At 43.4% G+C, this 17,929-nt stretch overlaps 1 protein-coding gene across 1 annotated transcript; it reads left to right on the top strand.

Annotated features, from left to right (window-relative positions):
• Window positions 1–12,012: 12,012 nt before the first annotated feature.
• LOC128973281 (tumor necrosis factor receptor superfamily member 1A-like) lies at window positions 12,013–17,630 on the top strand (the record flags this gene model as incomplete). The annotated part of the gene is made up of 9 exons (XM_054389551.1): window positions 12,013–12,247; window positions 12,552–12,680; window positions 12,968–13,111; window positions 14,706–14,787; window positions 15,100–15,167; window positions 15,381–15,503; window positions 15,827–15,864; window positions 16,650–16,809; window positions 17,329–17,630. Coding segments are annotated over 9 exons (1,281 nt in total), but the record flags the coding sequence as incomplete, so codon positions are not given.
• Between the last annotated feature and the right edge of the window lie 299 nt (window positions 17,631–17,929).

Raw genomic sequence — 17,929 nt, 5'->3', positions numbered from 1 at the left:
GTTCATGATGCCTGTCACTTGGTGGTACTAAACTGCCAGTTTCTATCACCCCTGGAGATGAGGCGTCAGGTAGAGAATACATGCAGCTTGCTACCTCATGAGTGGAAATAGTTCTGAAACAGCAAGGTCTTAATGGACAACAAATAAAGGGGAGTTCTTTAGCATTTAGCTACTTATTTCTTGTTGTTTTTCTTTTTTAAAGCAATATCGTTAAGAGCATATATTAAATGAAACAGCACTCACACGGAATGTTGCATATAGTCCACTACGATACTTGCACTGTCCATATAACTTGTTGGAGAGTACAAGAAAATGTGTGTTTAAATAAGAAAAACACAGGATAGGCACTCATACTCTCAGTATGTTAGTTTTGGCTGATAAATACTTTAAAATTATTTAGGTGCTGACAAGGCAGCTAGGATGCTGAAAGTTATTTTCTGGCAATTACACGGTTAAGTTTCACATTAATTTTAAAAGCACGGCTGACAGGTGAAACGTTCGTGTCAGGAAATTTTAAGTGGACCTCCGTTGACTCCTTTCCAGTGTATTTTCTAGAAGTTTTAGCCACACTGCAGACACCGTCGGTCAGTTTTCAGCTTGTCCCTCTCAACGTGTACGGAGAACTGCTGCCGGGCAGTCGGTTTGTGCCGGGTGGGTGCGGAGGGCGGGCGGGGCGCGGCGCCGGGCCGCCTCCCGCTCGACGCCCTCTTGCCTGCTGCCGCTGCCAGGAAGCTGGGGACGGAGGAGTTTCGCTCTGCGCTGCTCCGGCTGGGGCTGGGAAAAGCTGGTGTGGCTTACTCTGAATGCGGTGAACCCTGCCATGGGGACGTAAGCAGGCCGCGAAGCCATGCGCGGCCCGGCGCTGCCCTGCAGCTCGCTTGGGATGGTAAGTCACGGGCGGGAGTTCGCCACACATCCACGGGACGGGACCGTACCGTACCTTGGCGGGGATACCATCTCGTCCGGCTGCGAGCCCTTCCTCCGGAGCTGCCGCAAAGGCCGCGGAGCTCTGGGGACCGGGCTCCCTTCGTCCCTTCTCGCCGCCGCAGGGCTACCCCTATGGCTCCGGATCTGCTGGATAGCAGTGGATGCTGCTGCTTCCCCCACGGCAGCACATAGGGAGCGAGTTTCTCTTGGCAGAGGGATGAGGTGGGTGATTGTAGTGGAGGGGGAGGCTGGTGTCAGACCCACGGGAGTGGAGACGGGCACCTGGGAGGAGAGCCGCGCCTGTCCCGCCGTCATCTGGCTGCCTGCCGTGTTAACCAGGGAGCGGCGCTGCGGGGCCGCTGAGGCGAGGCCGGCGCCGGGTTCGCCGGCTCCGTTTCCGGGATTGATCCCTGAGTCAGGGAAAAGGCAGCTGGATTTACAGGAACGGCGGAGGATTTCCTGGACGCGAGCCCGCGGCGCGGCCGTTAACTCGCGAGGCGCAGGGCTGTCTCGGCGCCGGCGCCTGCCGGGCGCACGGAGCGTCCAGGGCTGGGCTCCGCTCTCCTCCCGCTGCTGGTGTGCGAAGGCGGAGGAGCCGCCGCTGACTCACCGCATCCCGCTTTGCTGTGCCGTCGTCCCGAGGTGCCTGCGGTTGTGCTGCCAAGCACGAGATGGACGCGGTGCTGTTATTAGAATCCTCGAATCGTTTTGACTGAAAAAGATTAACGAGTCCAACCGTTATCTAACTCTACTGTAAAGGCTGGTGCTAAACCATGACCCTCAGCACCACATCTCTGCCTCTTTTAAACACCTCCAGGGATGGGAATCATCCACCTCCCTGGGGAGCCAATTCCAGTGTTTGAGAACCCTTTCAGTGAAGCCTCCCCTGCTGCAACTCATCCTGTCACTTGTTATTAGGGAGGAGAGACTGATCCCCACCTGGATCAACCTCCTTGTTGAGTTGTGGGGAGCAAGAAGGTCTCCCTTCAGCCTCCACTTCTCCAGACTAAACAATCCCAGTTCCCTGAGCCCCTCCTTGTAAGATCTGTTCTTCAGACCCTTCACCAGCTTCGTTGCCCTTCCCTGGACCTACTCCAGCACCTCAATGTCCTACTTGTAGTGAGAGCCCCAAAACTGAACCCAGTACTCAGGGTGTGGTCTCACTGGTGCTGAGTACAGGGTAACAATTGCTTCCCTGGTCCTGTTGGTCACACTACTCCTGATACAGGACAGGATGCGTTTGGCCACCTTGGCTACCTTGGAACACAGCTGGCTGTCAATCAACACCCCCCGGTCCTCCCCTGCTGGGCAGCTTTCCAGTCACTCTTCCCCAATCCTGTAGCATTGCATGTGGTTGTTGCAACCCAAGTGCAGGACTTGGTACTTGACCTTGTTGAATCTCATACGATTAGCCTTGGCCAGTTCCCTGATAAAGATATTAAAGAGAACTGGCCCCAGTACTGAGCCCTGGAGAACACCACTGTGAGTGGCTGCCAAGTGGACTTAATTCCGTTCATAAAGCAAGGGAAGCTTTATTGCCACTCTGCAGGCATCTAAGCAAAGATTATGGGCTGTATTGATACCCCTAACAATGTAATTTGTTTAAAAGTAAATTTACCTTTGCTGATAAATCTTTAGCCTTCTTGGATATCATAGGTCAAGATTTTTAAGCTGTCCACTGTAGTTTTGCAGGTGAAAAAGTTACTTGTGTCAGTGTGAGACAGTTTCAAACCATCACAGTTGTAAAAGAAATCCAAGAGTTTTATGAATAATCAGGCTGCTAGTGATGAGTGGTCATCTAGAATCAGCAGATACATGATAAAGCTGTGACAATAGAGGTGATGTCACTTTAGCGTCATGACATAGCCATTAATTCTGGTATAGAAGTTAAAAGGTCAAGCTGTTTATCCCTAAATACCTGAGCATCCTTGTAAAAAATACTTTCACTTGACTGGACTTGTTTGGTTAGTTGTTAATGCGCTGTCAGAAAGTTGTGATTATGTAACTGAAAATTACCTTCTTCCAGAACTTGGATTTTTTTTTTTTTTTTAATTTGGAAACTTTTCACTTGCACTTTTGCATTTGGAAACCAGGTAATAGAGTTACAGTTGGCACTGGAAGGCAAATATGACTTAAAGTTTGGAATAGGAGCACTCTACACCTTAACTCAAACTATGGATCACTTACCATCTTGGGGCCTAGGTTGGTTACAAAAATCATTGACTTGCATAGAGATTTCAAAGCTGTTAGCAAACCTGGAAAAGCGTTTTTCTGATTTAATCACAGAATCATAGAACTGTTGAGGATGGAAGAGACCTTTGAAATCATCAGGTCCAACCACTCACCTAGAACTCACAATCCTATCACTACTGCTAAACTACTACCACTAACCATGTCCATAAGTAGTACATCCACGCATCTTTTAAATACCTCCAGGGGTGGTGACTTGACCGCCTTCCTGGGCAGGCCATTCCCATGCTTGATAACCCATTCTATGAAGAATTTTTTTCCTAATATCCAACCTGAACCTCCCCTGGCACAACTTGAGGCTGTTTTCTCTTGTCCTGTCACTTGTTGCATTTGAGAAGAGACTGACCCCTAGCTCACTCCAACCTCCTTTGAGGTAATTATAGAGGGTGATGAGGTCTCCCCTCAGCTTCCTCTTCTGAAGACTAAAAAAACCCCAGTTCCGTCAACCGTTCCTTGTAAGACTTATGTTGAAGGCTCTTCACCAGCATGGTTCCTCTTCTTTGAATGTACTCCAGCATCTCAATGTCCTTGTGCCGAAACTGAACACAGTACTTGAAGTGTGGCCTCGTCAGTTCCGAGCAGAGTGGAGCAATCACATCCATAGACCTGCTGGCCACACTATAGTGGCATATCTATCTATCTATCTATCCACATATATACATATATATATATATATATATACTCTAAGTTTAGTGTTACACATATTTTTTTGTCGTTCAGGTACTGTATGTTTTGTTATTCATATTATTTGCAGTAAAATGCACAAAATATCACTGGGTTCCCCAAATTCATCGTACTGTTTTCAGTTAAATGATACGCTGGAGGAAGAGTGTCTTTCAGTGGGTTGTCTTTTTGAGGACATTTCCCCCTTCCGTGTACCCATCATTTTGAGTTCTCAATAACTCCACACTCACTTGAGAGAATATTTCTCTTTTTCCATAAAATCATACTTTTATTTCAGTGTTAAAATTCTCACTCTGTTGCAGGCATGCCCTTCCAGATGACCCTTCTTACTGCCCTGATACCCCCTTGTAGTTTTCTGCCTCCTTCATGTTTCTTCTGATTCTTAATAATTTCCTGTAGCTTACTTCCATGCATTTTCTCTTTTTGTATACCCTTTAACCTTGTTTCTAGGTCCTCTATGTTTTCCCCATGCACTCCTTACTTTTACCATGGAAAAAAAAATATAATATATATATGTGTGTATATATATATATATATATATATAATGGCAGTTTAATTTGTTAAAAAATTATTAATTTCACGTTTGTGAAGAACAAAGACAAAATTCTATCTTCATATTTTTGACCCACAAGTATATTTTTATTTCTGCTAATATGTGTGATGATTGCTTTTGAAATCCCCAGGCACATCCTACACCCCATCTAAGTGTTGGCTATAAAAGTTCCTCCTTGTATTTGTTTTGAACCTGTCTCCTGCTTGCTTTTATGTGATGCCTCATAGTTCTTGCTTTGGAAGAGATGGAGAGCAGCCATCCCACTTTCTACATTGCATTTATGACCTTAGGGCCTGTTATAGTAGCTTCTGCTTAGTTTTTGTTTCAGTTATTCCCTTTACAACAACCAGTCACTGATCATCCTTGTTAATCTTTCTCTATATCATATCTGGGCTAATTTCTTATATTCTCAGAACTGGGGTGCAAAGCTATGAGCTGGATTCAGTCCTTATGAATTTATATGTTGGCATAACAAACACTCTCAGTTTTGTCCTCAGATCTTTCCCTAATAATTGATAGCATCTGATTGCAACTCTGATTGCTTTTTTTCGAACCATATCGGTTCAACCTTTTATCTGCTTATTAATCTAATTGTGATCTCTTTTTTTGATGGCTATCCACTTCTAGCCAAATAAAAGATGCTGGTATTGAGTTTCTGCTAATTAAATTCTCACAAGTAATCAGTCTTGTCAATTTGGACGCCTTTCCATTTTTGTTAAGTAATCCATTTTTTACACTAGCAATATTATTTGGGGTAAAAACAGTTTTTCATTCTACTCCTTCTTGTCTGTTTTCTTTAATCATCACAAAGGATATTTGTTTTCATTCGAGGCAGATGTCTTATGTTCTCTTCCACAACCTTGGCCTCATTCCTGGACAACTGAGTGCTTTCTTTGAACCCTTAGTAACACAGGCCTTTCTATGGTGGTCTTAGGAGCCTGACGCTAGAAAGCAGATCTGAAAGCACTGTTGCTACGTTTCTCTATTAAAGCAACCAGGGGTGTTTCAATTTCCATGAGTAGGACTCAGTATGTGACAATTAACCTGGAACCGTAAAAAATTCACCCAGCGAGCTACTGACGAGGGGCAGGAGCACAACTGACTGCGACACAGCGTGGGCAAGGGCCAAGGGCTTGTGCCTAGCTGAAAATCAGTTTGGGATTAAGGTGGAGGCCCCATCTGAGTCTTCTCGCAGCTCTTGTTCTGACAGCACTCTGATTCAAGGCTGTACAGCTGCAATCTCAAACTCAGCCCTGAACACAGGCAGGCAGATACTGGGGTGCCTTGTGTCTGTGAATTTGGGACTCTGACGTTGCATTCACCACTGTGTCCTCTAAGGAAAAACTAAAGAAGTTGTTTTCTTAAAGTTATGATCACCTACTGTCTTTTCTGTTCTCTCTACTAATATGAAATATAAGCTTACAACTTTATGTATTTTATGATGTGAAGTCCACAATCTCCCTACAACTGCCCGAAAGGAGGTTGTAGCCAGGTGTGGCCCAGTCTCTTCTCCCTTGTAACAAGTGACAGGATGAGAGGAAATAGTCTCAAGTTGCTCCAGGGAGGTTTAGGGGCTATAAGAAGATAATTCTTCACTGAAAAGATTCTCAAACACTGGAACAGGCTTCCCAGGGAGGTGGCTGTATCCCCATCTCTAGAGGTGTTTAAAAGAGGTGGAGATGTGATGCTGAGGGAATATAGGAAGGACATGGACCTGATGGAGCAGGTCCAGAGGAGGGCCATGAAAATGATCAGGGGGCTGGAGCACCTCTGCTATGAGGACAGGCTGATGGAGCTGGGGTTGTTCAGCTTGGAGAAGAGGAGGCTCAAGGGAGACCTAAGAGCAGCCTTCCAGTACCTGAAGGGGGCCCACAAGAAGGATGGAGAGAGGCTGTTTACAAAGGCCTGCAGTGACAGGATGAGGGGCAATGGCTTCAAACTAGAAAAGAGCAGATTTAGATTGGATGTTAGGAAGAGGTTCTTGCCTATGAGGGTGGTGGAACACTGGAACAGGTTGCCCAGGAAGGTGGTTGGGGCCTCATCCCTGGAGATATTCAAAGTGAGGCTCTACAGGGCTCTGGGCAGCCTGATCTAGCTGAGGATGTCCCTGCTGACTGCAGGGGGGGGGGGGTTGGACTAGATGACCTTCTGAGGTCCCTTCTATGGCATGGTTTAGCACCAGACTTGGTATAGTTAAGTAATAGTTGGACTTGATGCTTAAAGAGCGTTTCCAACCAAAATTATTCTATGAATCTATGAATCTGTCTTTAAAGATAAATCACAAGTTTTCTTGTTTTTAAATTAAGATTTCTAAGGCCTTTCTTCATTGTGTCAAAGCTATTATCAGTCCTCTGATTTTTAGACAAGGCCTAAAAGTCCAGCACTTCTCCATCTGATATTCATAAAATGGAGGATTATTTATAATAATAGGACTTGTATTCTTCTTTTGACCTTTCCAGGTTTTAGTGAGCAATGAGAAAAGCTTCCTGTAAATGTTGCTTTAATAGACATTTCTCGGTGTGTAAAGCAGAAGTTCTGGGGTTTGTGTGCATTTTTGTGTAGCAAACTAAAAAAAAAAAAAACAACAACCAAACAAACCTCCAACAGCTTATGGAAATGGCTTAATCAGTTAAAGAACATAAGGTTAGTCTTGCACCCTGATTTCTTTGGTAGCTCATTACTCTGAGCATGATTTCTGTTTTCTTCTGAATGTCCAAGCAATTTTTTATGGCTCATCAAAAAGACTGACAGATGACTGATATGTGCATTCCTCTGTATCATGCTGAACTCTTAAGCAAAGGGAAGTTTCTATTATGAAATATTTGAGAAAGTCTAATAACTTGTAATTGCTTTATTTGCAGGTAGTTCTGTAGTTTAAAAATGGAATTTGCAAAACAGAAACCTCTTTTGAGACAAGCAGTTGAATGATTAATATGTTAGAAGTATACAAAAAAGGAGTAAACTTCCTAATCTCTGGATTTTAACAGCACATCTGCATTTATAAAATTGTTTTATTCTGACATTTTCAGCTCTATGCTTTTGTATTGATGAGTTTTAAATTCTGGAAATTATTAATTTGGAACGATTTTAAACATTAATACTTGAGCTCCTGCTCCAGCAAGTATTGCAATCTTACTAGTTCATGTAAACGTGTGAGGTCTTAAGGTGCTGTGTGTCAGGGCAGCATCACTTCTCATCCTTCCCAGTCTAAAAAGAGATGGATCTATTTAAGCTGCAGAAAGGGCACATAGCTGTCACTTAGTGGGGTAGGATGGTTTAAAGAAGCAGCATTCTGATTTTCATCTGCCATATTTTGTTTATTTCTATAGCAGTTTCTGAAATAATCCCTGGAGTTTCTGCTGACGTTTTTTCATTCCTGGGCAGTCCGCCCCTCACTAAAAACGTGAATCACCAGTGTACATGATGTGGTTTGGTGGCTTGAATTGTCATTCACCTTAAGTAATACATGCTGTCTGCTTTTCTGTGCAGCACTGCTTACTGGACACTTGTTATTTTTCATGGTGGGTGGAATGAGAACAATGGGAAATCACGGTAGAAAACCTCAAACTTAGCCCTGGTGAGCTGTTATCAATGACTTGAGGCTTCAGTGCTTGGTAAATGGAGCTACATCTAGCTGGTAACCAGTCACCAGCGATGTTCCTCAGGGTTCAGTTTTAGGGCCAGTTCTGTTCAATATGTTTATCAACAGTCTGGATTCAGGAGTTGCATGCAGCATTAGCAGGTTTGTTGATGATCCCAAACTGTGTGGTGCCATTGACTCTCTTGATGGATAAGAGGCCTTGCAGAGGGATCTAGATGGATTGGAGCACCAGGCTATGATTAATGGGATGAAATTGAACAAATGATAGATTCTCCAGCTGGGATGGAATAACATATAAATGGAGTGAGAGTGGCTGGAGGGCAAGGACCTGGAGGTGCTGGTTGATAGCAAGCTTAGTATGAGACAGCAGTGTGTGCCCTGGCAGCCAAGAGGGTAAATCACATCCTGGGGTGCATCAAACACAGCACAAACAGCCATTCAAAAGAGGTGATCATCCCACTGTATTTAGTGATGATGCAGCCTCACCTGCAGTGCTGAGTGCAGTTCTGTGCCCCACAATTTAAGAAGCATGGAAAGGTCCTTGGATACGTTCAGAGGAGGGCAACAGAGCTGGTGGAAGGGCTAGAAGGAATTTCCTGTGAGGTGCAAATTAAGGAGTCTGGGCTTGTCTGTTTTGGAGAAAAGGAGGCTGAGGGGTGACCTCCTTGCTCTCTACAGCTTCCTGAGGAGGGGAAGTGCTGAGCAATTCTCCCTGGTCCCCAGTAATAGGATGCACAAGAATTGTTCAAAACTACACCAGGGAGGATTGAGAATGGACATTAGAAAGATATTTTTTCCAATAGGATGGTCAGACAGGGTACCTAGAGAGGTGGTCAATGCCCTGCTCCTGGGGCATTTTGACAATGCCCTTAATACCATGCTTTAACTTGGTCAGGCAGTTGGACTAGATAATCATTGTAGGTCCCTTCCAACTGAAATATTCTATTCCAGTTTAATGTATTTCTTGAATTCCACAAAGTCTGTCATTGGTGTAAATTGGTATACTGCTGAATGGCTTGGGGAGTTGCTTAAGATGGTGCTGGTGTGCTTTTTCCTGCCATATGAATGATTTTTCTGGAAGGCCCAGTCACTCGTTTGTAATCACTTGTTGTCCTCAGATTTTGGTCAGTAATAATGTCTTAACTATGGTTTCATTACAGACATAATTTCACTTAATCTGTAAAACTGAAAACACCTTTTCTGTTTTCTTTTGGTTTTAAAGATGTATCTAACCAATTTTAAATGTGTTTTGGCTTAGTCTTTCATGCTTTCCTGTGTTGCTTCTATTGCTGACTTGTCTGATTTATGTGCTGGCTGTATATACTGCCATGTCAAGGGATTAATCATAGGCTAGAGACTGTGGATCTTTTATTAGTGCTGTCAGACCATCTGTGTGAACGATCTTTTACCTATTTTCTTGCAAGCAATCAGTCTTGTAAGACTATCAGCTGCTGAAACAAGTTCTGTTTCTTGGAGTGCTTCTGTATTTCCCTTGTGGTCAGCTAATTAAGTTTGACATGATAGCTATTTAAATTTGTGGTTCACATTTTCCAGTTCACCATTTTAGCATCTGGTCTATCAAATACATCTTTGTATGACAGAGCTCTTTGAAAAATGGGATTTTTGCTTTGTCAGGGTTGCAAAGCCCTTCTTGAGGTTTTGTATTGCTTTCATGTATGCACCTTTCTCCCCCAAGGCTTTAATTTTGAGAGAGAAACCCGACATCATGGAGCTGTTGTAGCCATCTCATTTTGCATATCCTTTATTAAGTTTGCCACTACAAAACTGATATCAGCACAGTGGTTTACCCTTATTGATTTATTTTTCTTTCACTGTAATTCTTGTAGGGGAAAATAACCACAAAGAAACAGAACTTGAAAGCTGTGCCTCTACAATCAGGCATCTTACTACTTTTCAAAAAAGGATATTACAATGTAGGGAAGTTAGTGCAGTAAAACTTGGTGTGAGATTGTATGGATGGGGTGGGATCTATTTGCCAGACTATGAGATGATTTGATGCTGGAAATTTGGATATAAGAAAACCTCCTGAGACTCATTTTGGAATATCAGGAAGGAGGCATTCTTTTTGTTTCAAAGTCGCAGAAGTTTGGGTGCAAGGGGGCTCATATCTCAGATCTTACACACCAATGAGTCAGAGTAACCACTTTTTATTTCTTAAACACACGCATATACATTATATTTCCTGCAATAATCATGCGTATTATAATTTCCTGGGACTAATCACCATACCTATTATGCTTGTGCAGTGCCTCTCTGTGGTGGTCTCTGAGGGGTCTCTGGTGGACTTTGAGGGTTCTTTCGTATTGAGTTTATGCAGTTTGCTGGAATTTCATAATTGGTTTTCTGGCCTTGAGGATGGCCTGATGTGGGATGATTTGCTTCCTTATCAAAGAAGCAAGGTTCCTCCCTATCTGTTGTGTATGATGAGAACATCTGTGTCTTATCCTGGGAAATTCTGTTTGTTGCTCTTTGTTAGTGACTCTTCATTTCCACTAAGCTGAATTTTTACTTTATCAGTTTTATGCATTCACATGATCTGATACCTAGGCTACACTGGTACATGTTCTCTGCAACATACTCGGAAGCATGCATATGTCCAGATAGTGTGTCCAGGATCACTAGTATGCAGTGCAGGTAACAAGGGAAGCTGTCTGTCAAATCTTCATGGCACTACTGGGGTTCTTCATGGCACTATATACAAACTAGTTTTTAGACAAGTCCATCATACTCTTTGGGAGTTATCAGCTGGGATGGAGAAACTTGCTGACTTCATGCTCTTTAAGTCTTGGGCCAAGTTGTTTCCTGGTGTTTTTTTTTGTTTGTGTTTGGGTTTTTTGGTTGCTTGGGTTTGGTTTTGTTTTGGTTGGTTTGGTTTAATTTTTTCCCCTTTCTTTTTTTGTTTGTTTGTTGTGGTTTGGTTTTTGTTTCAGTTTTTAAACCTTTTTGTTATTGTATGTTTGAAATACTTGCCTAGGGTTTGTATTTTTGTTTGGCCAACAGGCAAAAGAATCATATTAGTTATATGCTGCAGTCTTGTTACCATCCTCCTGGTGCAGGGTCTTTTGCTGATGAGTCATCTATGTTGTGGTGTTACCACAGTGTAATCCTTTTGGCCATAACATAAACGGCACATTTCTCAAATTTCACTGCTGGGAATAGTGTCTTGAAAACAATGTCCATGGAATACTGTCCTTCAATTACTGGTACAGGCTGTTCTTTTAACCCTTTGTTCTGCTGTTTCTTCCCATGTCTGCGTCCATGCACTCATGCTCTTACAGTCATACTGCAGTCGTGTTGGTCTTAATATTTCTCTTTAAATGCCTGACAACAATAATCTTCACTATGACAAATAGTAAGGAATTAAAAAAAAAGAAATTAAAAAGTGCATGTTTTTTCTGGCAGACTGTTCAGTGTTAACAGTTGCATTTTAAGAGAAAGTTGTGTGTCTGATGGGGGAGAAGGTGAAAGCCTAACTTCCTGATGTTTCTGGGGCTGGCTTGCTCAGGAGGAAAACTCTGTACTTTGCATGCAGTGAGATTCTCCTCTGCCTTCTTATTTCAAGCTTCCCATCTGGTTTATTTATTCAGTAGAACTGCAAGTACCGGATACATTCTTCTCTCTGGAACTGCTTCTAGATGGGGACAGTTTTACTGCCTTCCTTAATAAAACATTCCTTTGCTATTGAGTAACTTTCTGGCAAGCTGCAGCATTTTCAAGGCATTCCATCTATACATTACACATCACAGGAAGTATTTGCTTTATATACAAACAGAGATGACGCATTGGATTTGCTGAGGATTTTTTTTGGGGGGTGGGGGTGATAATAATCTCCCTTCCTACTTTGGTCAGAAAAGGGTCCTGATACCAGAGTCAATCAAGTCAATTGAACTCACTGTTAAAATAAGATTTGATTGCAAGTACTGACATCAGCTGTGCAGTCTGCAAGGAGATATAATGTTTTCTCCCTTTGATTCTCTCCCTCTTTCTCCTTCTCCCTCTGTATTTACAGGTTATCCTAACATTTGTTTGCATGTTGACAAAGGAATCTGTAGAAATTACTCCAGTGCCCTATACACTGCAAGTCCATCAGGTAGCTTTTGATGGAAGAGACCCCTCCAACCCCTTGAGGAGAGAAAAGAGGCAGGTGCAGTGTCAACTAGGACAATACCTACATCCCAGAAAGACCCACTGCTGCATGAGGTGCCATGCAGGTATGTAAAATAAGTACAGTAATAGTGAGCTTCACCTTAGAGGCACTTGTCCTGCACTCCTAAACTGTCTCTGTCCTACAGCTACATCTATGCTCCCTTTCCTTGGTACCTATCCCTACCCAGCTAAATTCTTATTTGTTGTCACTTCTGGGCTGTCAGTGTCTTTCACACTGGTGAGAGTAAGCATACTTGATCCTTACACCATCAGCTACCACGGTTTCTTTGAGGAATCAGTGATTTCCAGCCTCCCGTGTACAATGCATTTGCCTTCCTGTCAGAGCTCTGTTAAAGTATTTTCTTGCAGGTACCTACAAGGAAAAAGACTGTGATCGGCCTGACCTGGCTCCTGTCTGCCCTTCATGCCCTAATGGCACGTTCACAGCTGTTGATAACACCATGTCTAAATGCTTCCCGTGTACATACTGCCGTACAGGTGACGTATCTATAGGACCTGAACAAAATGGGTGGCAGTTGGAGGGGATGAGCTGGAGGGGATAGCAAACTAAATGAGGAGGCTGGGAAGAGTAAGCAGGTGAATGAGCAGGACAATGCATGAGAAGGGATTTGGGACACAAATTACTACAGTCTGAGACATAGTTTGCAGGCCATTTCAGCCTTTTTTCTGGGAAGAATTGGGGATGACAATATATGTCATTGTAACAGTGCTCTCAGCTGAAGGTGAAGGAGGAAGTTGGAATAATTGCTTCTTTCTTTCCTCAGAATTACAACAGATAGTAGAGAGCCCCTGCACTCCAAAGCAAGATACTGTATGTGGCTGTCGAAAGAATCAATATCAAATTGGCTCATTTGATCTCTTCCAGTGTAGGAACTGCAGCTCATGTGTCAATGGAATTATTGCCAGCTGTGAGTATGGCATGAATATGGCTCCAGTATGGAGGTACTGGCTAGAGTAGATATTAACAGCCCTCTGTTCATTTCATTTCAATGCTGCAGTGCATTGCCCTGAAGTGACTGCAGTTTTGGAACAACTCTTGGTTTTGTCTGCCCCCTCTCCCCAGAAAAAAATTACATTTTTTTCCTGCCTTGACAAATTCTAACACAATTTCTGCCTTCCTTTTGTCCTTGAATGATTTCTCAGTTTTGGCTATTGTAAAAGAGATATTTTCTACTTAATTTTGGTACCTCCACCTTGCACATACTAAAACAATATCTTTGTGCTCTAGAGCAGACATCCCCCATGCCTTCCTTTTCTGTCTTTGTGTGGATGTTTCTCCTGATGCACACTGCATTTCCCTCACCAACTGCTGGAAGTACTTTGAGTATAATTGCTGAAAATACTAGTGGCCCCAGTGCCCAGCTGAACTGCTTGTCAGTTACTGAACCACCAAAGTGTACTGTGCACAGTGTTTTAAAGTAAAGAGCTGCTCAGGTAGTGCTGAACTGTATTCAGCAGCATTGAGTGTGACCTGGAGATGCTTCAGGTGTCTTGGAGAAGTACCCATGTTAGTTGTCCCAAGCTGCCTCATCTCCAGTGAGGGACTGAAGATCTTAACCAAATATTGCATGCTGCTCTCCATGCTGTAATCTAATTCTGTTCGTGTCCATAACCGATAACCTTGTTATTCTAAAGCTATCCCTTCTGCTTCTCCTGATTCCTTTCCCATCTCTTACCCTGTCTAGTGTGAGGTTTGCTGTCTCACTGGTGGATGTGTTGCTCCCTCTGCTCATTAATCTTCCTCTGTCACAGTTTCCACGCTTAGAGCTATCCTCAAGGGTCATCATCGTGCACTGCCCTTGAGCAATTTCCTCCCTCATGGCTGATGTAGAATTGTTTTGGTCCTGTCCCTCACTTGCTGCAGAATGCATGTTGTTTGTTCTAGTACCCTTTTTTCCTACCCTCATGCATATTTATGTCCTTCCATCACTGTTCTTGTCTGCTCCTTCCCACACCTGTTCTATTCCGTCTCCACACTGTGACTTGCTTAGATGCAATAGCTCTTTAATTTCTTAGCCCTTCCACTTAGAGCATAGCAGTTCACAAGAGTAGATATGTGTCCTATGGCTTGAAGTGTTTTCTCTCTGCCCAGAACCGACTTCCTCACCAGTCCCAGCTGCTCAGGGACCACTTCTTCCTCATCTTTGCCTGACTAATGTAATTTCCCCTTCCTGTCCCAGTTGAACTCAAATGACTTTCCCTGCTTTTGCACTAGAGCTGTCGTTACTCAACAGAACAATTTCAGCTGCACTGTAATTTTATTCCCTTTCCAAATCTCTGCAGAGGTCCCTGGCCTATCAAGATACTGGTACACTTATTTTGTAGTATTTTTATCCTCCTCCAATCCTGTCCTCAAACATAGACTGAATCCTTTTTCTCTTCTTCAGTAGCAGTTCCCCAGGCTCTAAGAGGGATAATCCTCCTCCTGTCTTGGAGTGGATTTTCTCCTTACGTTTTTCTTCTCTGTCCAAATATGGCAACCATTTCTTCTTTTCTCTACAGGTTCAAAGGACAGAGACACAATTTGCAGGTGTAAGCCTGGATTCTTCCTGACACTTAGTAATGTTTGCAAGCCTTGCAACAGGTGAGATTTTTTTTTTCTCTGTATGCCCCTCCACTGAGTAGGAGCAACAGGAGACACAAGCCCCACAGGAGTAGGAATTTTTTCTCAAGACTCTGTTCATCTTAACACAGCTACAATATTTTGCCTTTCTGGGACAACTGAGTCTTCCCCTTTGCCATCCCGTGTCTTCTCTGTGTAAGCATCAGCTCACTGAGAACCTAAAGTCTAGCCACACTGCATTGCAGGCTCATCTTGATTTGTCTGTTCCTTTGGATTTTTGTAAATGGCTGGTGTCCCACTTCATGCCTGCTCATTCTTGATTTGCTCTTTCAGCTGCATTGAAGAAGAATGCTTGCAGTGTCATAGCCCAGTGACTACCCTGCCAGCTTCATCTGGGCTGAGTAAGTACTGAGGGAACTGAGGGACTGCAGAATCTTTCCAGTGTGGGCTTTTGTTCTGATAATGCCTTTTGTAAACTGTTATTTTCTCCACTCTCTCACACCATTATTCATTTTCTCACTACCATTTGCACATCTGCACTTGCTGTTCTTTCTCTAGCACTTACCTTCTCCTTTCTCAGTCACTCACTCATTTGCCCTCTTCCTTTTGTCCAGATGGGAACCTTATCCTTGGCACCATTGTTGCAATATTTGGAGTTATCTTTGTCCTCTACATTGTAAACAAAGTAGCAAAGCTGGTGCAGCAAAATGGGATAGTGTCATCTTTCTACTCCTGTGGTGAGTACAGCAGCATATGCAGGAATTTTAATTGGGACAGACATCATTCTCTGTGTGTTTGTGCATGTAAAGGGAAAAAGGTGGGATCCCATTGCTCTGCTGTAAGGCCAGAGGAACACGAGAACTTGACAGCTGAACTTACTGGTGCAGTTGTTAGAACTCTACATCCATGCTCATAGCTGTGACTGAAAGTACATGTGAGCTCATTGCTGTAATATCTTTTTGAGGGCAGAACTGTGATAGCTACTTTCCTCTTTTTTTCTGGGATCAGAGGAAGTGAAAATAATTTCTGCTTTCCTTTTTCCTTTTTTTTTCTTTTAAAGTTTCTTTGCCACAGACAACCAAGGAGCCAGTATCTGAGGTAAGCAAGATGATGCGTATAAGAGCTTTCCTTATGCTCTCAACAATGTTAGTCTGAAATCCAGAGTAATGTTTGTTTTTTCTTTTCCCATGGGGTGGTTTTCAGGCTTTTAATAGGGTAAGAGTAATAAAAGAGCTGAGTAATAGGGCTGTTTAATTCTCAAGTCTTTTGCTGTAGAGGCTGGAGCCATTAACAGTTTACATCTCTTCCTCTAGGGGATGCTTTTCAAACTCTTGGCTTTTTTGCTCTTTCTGGATGTTTTTTTTTCCCCAGACAGCTGGTCCTTAATCCCTTTTCCTCCCTATATACCCCAAGTATGGAGGGTTTAACGAATTATACTTCACTGCAGATCTTGACACCCCCCAAGCTTCTCAGTGCTGCTTCACAATATTCTCTCTGGTCCAGTGTTGTTCTGCAATTAAGAGGGCCCAACCAGTAGCTGAGGTGGGGTTTCCAAAGCCTTACAGAGAAGGCTGATGGCAAAAGTGGCATGTGGTGCTTCTAGAATAGTCATCATTTCAAGTCCTGGGCTTACTTGATTTTGTGAAGAAATATCTTTTTCCAGATTACTGCTTTTTTATGCCAAAAGTGAGTTAAAAACTCTGTGGGTTCTGTTAGAAAGAAATGTTTGGTGCCTTCTGCTCAAACAAGACATACAGGAAGAACTAAAACCTCAGCAGCTGCTCCCCACCTATCTTGGATGTATTTTAGTATATAAAACTGCCAGCAGATAGGTGCATTTTGCTGTTGCAGCTGGTTCTAGACTAAAAAAACGTGTCTTCCAGGTCGAAGTAAAAAGAAATGAAATTTCCATCCTTCTTCCTGAGTCTCAGAAGGAGACAGAATTCATAGTGAATGCAACACCACCAACTGCACCTCTGCCACAGAGTTCACATGAGCTACCAGACTGTGTCAGCCCTGCCAGGAAGACACAGCTTCCAGACAGTAAGTTTTCATAGAAACATAGAAGTGAAACTTCTCCTACCTTCCCTCCTTCCCTAGGGAAATGAGAATTTGATTATGGAGATGGTGCTAGGAGGATGTTGGAGACACCTTAACAACCGTACATGACCTGCGTGCATACTTCATGCTTGGCACAGTACAGTGGCAGAAGCATGCGCAGAGCCTGTGTGGCTCTATATGCTAAACATGTCTGCAAGGTGCTTCTGTTGTCCCTTTTCCCTACCATCACAATGGATTGTCATATGTGGTGACATACTGTCACTCTTAATGCCACAGGCATGATGGCCAAGAGCATTCTTTCTGCAGGAATGAGCGGCAGCAAGGTCCTAAGCAGGTGTGCTCAGCTCTGCTCATAATAAGTCTGTGTGACTACTCCATAAAAGTCATAAACAGGAGGGAGCAATTCATGATCCTAAAGCACCATCCAGCCCTGGATTATTCAGATTCTCCTTAAGGTTGCAGAACCTTAGTTCTCACACTTGATTTATTCTCTTTCCACAGACCCTTCTATTCTCTACACTGTGGTGGATTATGTACCGCTCTCTCGGTGGAAAGAGTTTGTGAGGCGTCTGGGTCTGAGTGACTATGATCTGGAGCGAATTGAGGCGGAGCATCGGCATTTACGTGATGCCCAGTATGAAATGCTTAGACTGTGGCAACTACGGATGGGCCATGCTGCAACTGTGGAGCACATCAGCTGTGTGCTCAACCAGATGGAGCTGAGTGGCTGCAGCGAAGCTATTCAAGAGGCTTTGCTAACCCAGAACTCTCCTCAACCTTGTGGCCTCCACAGCCATCTTTAATCTATTCTGCTTTAGTTGCTTTCACTATGACTGTTAAGAGAGGATCCATAACTCTCTTTCCTGTCTTACAATATCTTGCTATCTTTCTAACACTCCTCAGCTGGGTTTATTGGAGACAGCAGCAGATGATGCTGGAGAAAAGTTGAGGATTGCTTCAAAATCTTCACATAGTTGAACACATTTAAGCAAAGAGAGACGTCTACAATAACTCCTTTCCCAAGGAGGGAAAGCACCTCATAAAAGAAGTGGTTTGTGCACTCTGTCCAGGATAAGTGACTTGATATCATCAGCTGCTTTAT

This window comes from Indicator indicator, chromosome 1 (genome assembly GCF_027791375.1).
Source record: "Indicator indicator isolate 239-I01 chromosome 1, UM_Iind_1.1, whole genome shotgun sequence".
NCBI lineage: Eukaryota > Metazoa > Chordata > Aves > Piciformes > Indicatoridae > Indicator > Indicator indicator.
Note: the sequence above shows the minus strand (reverse complement) of the source record. Positions and strands in the feature narration are given on the sequence as shown.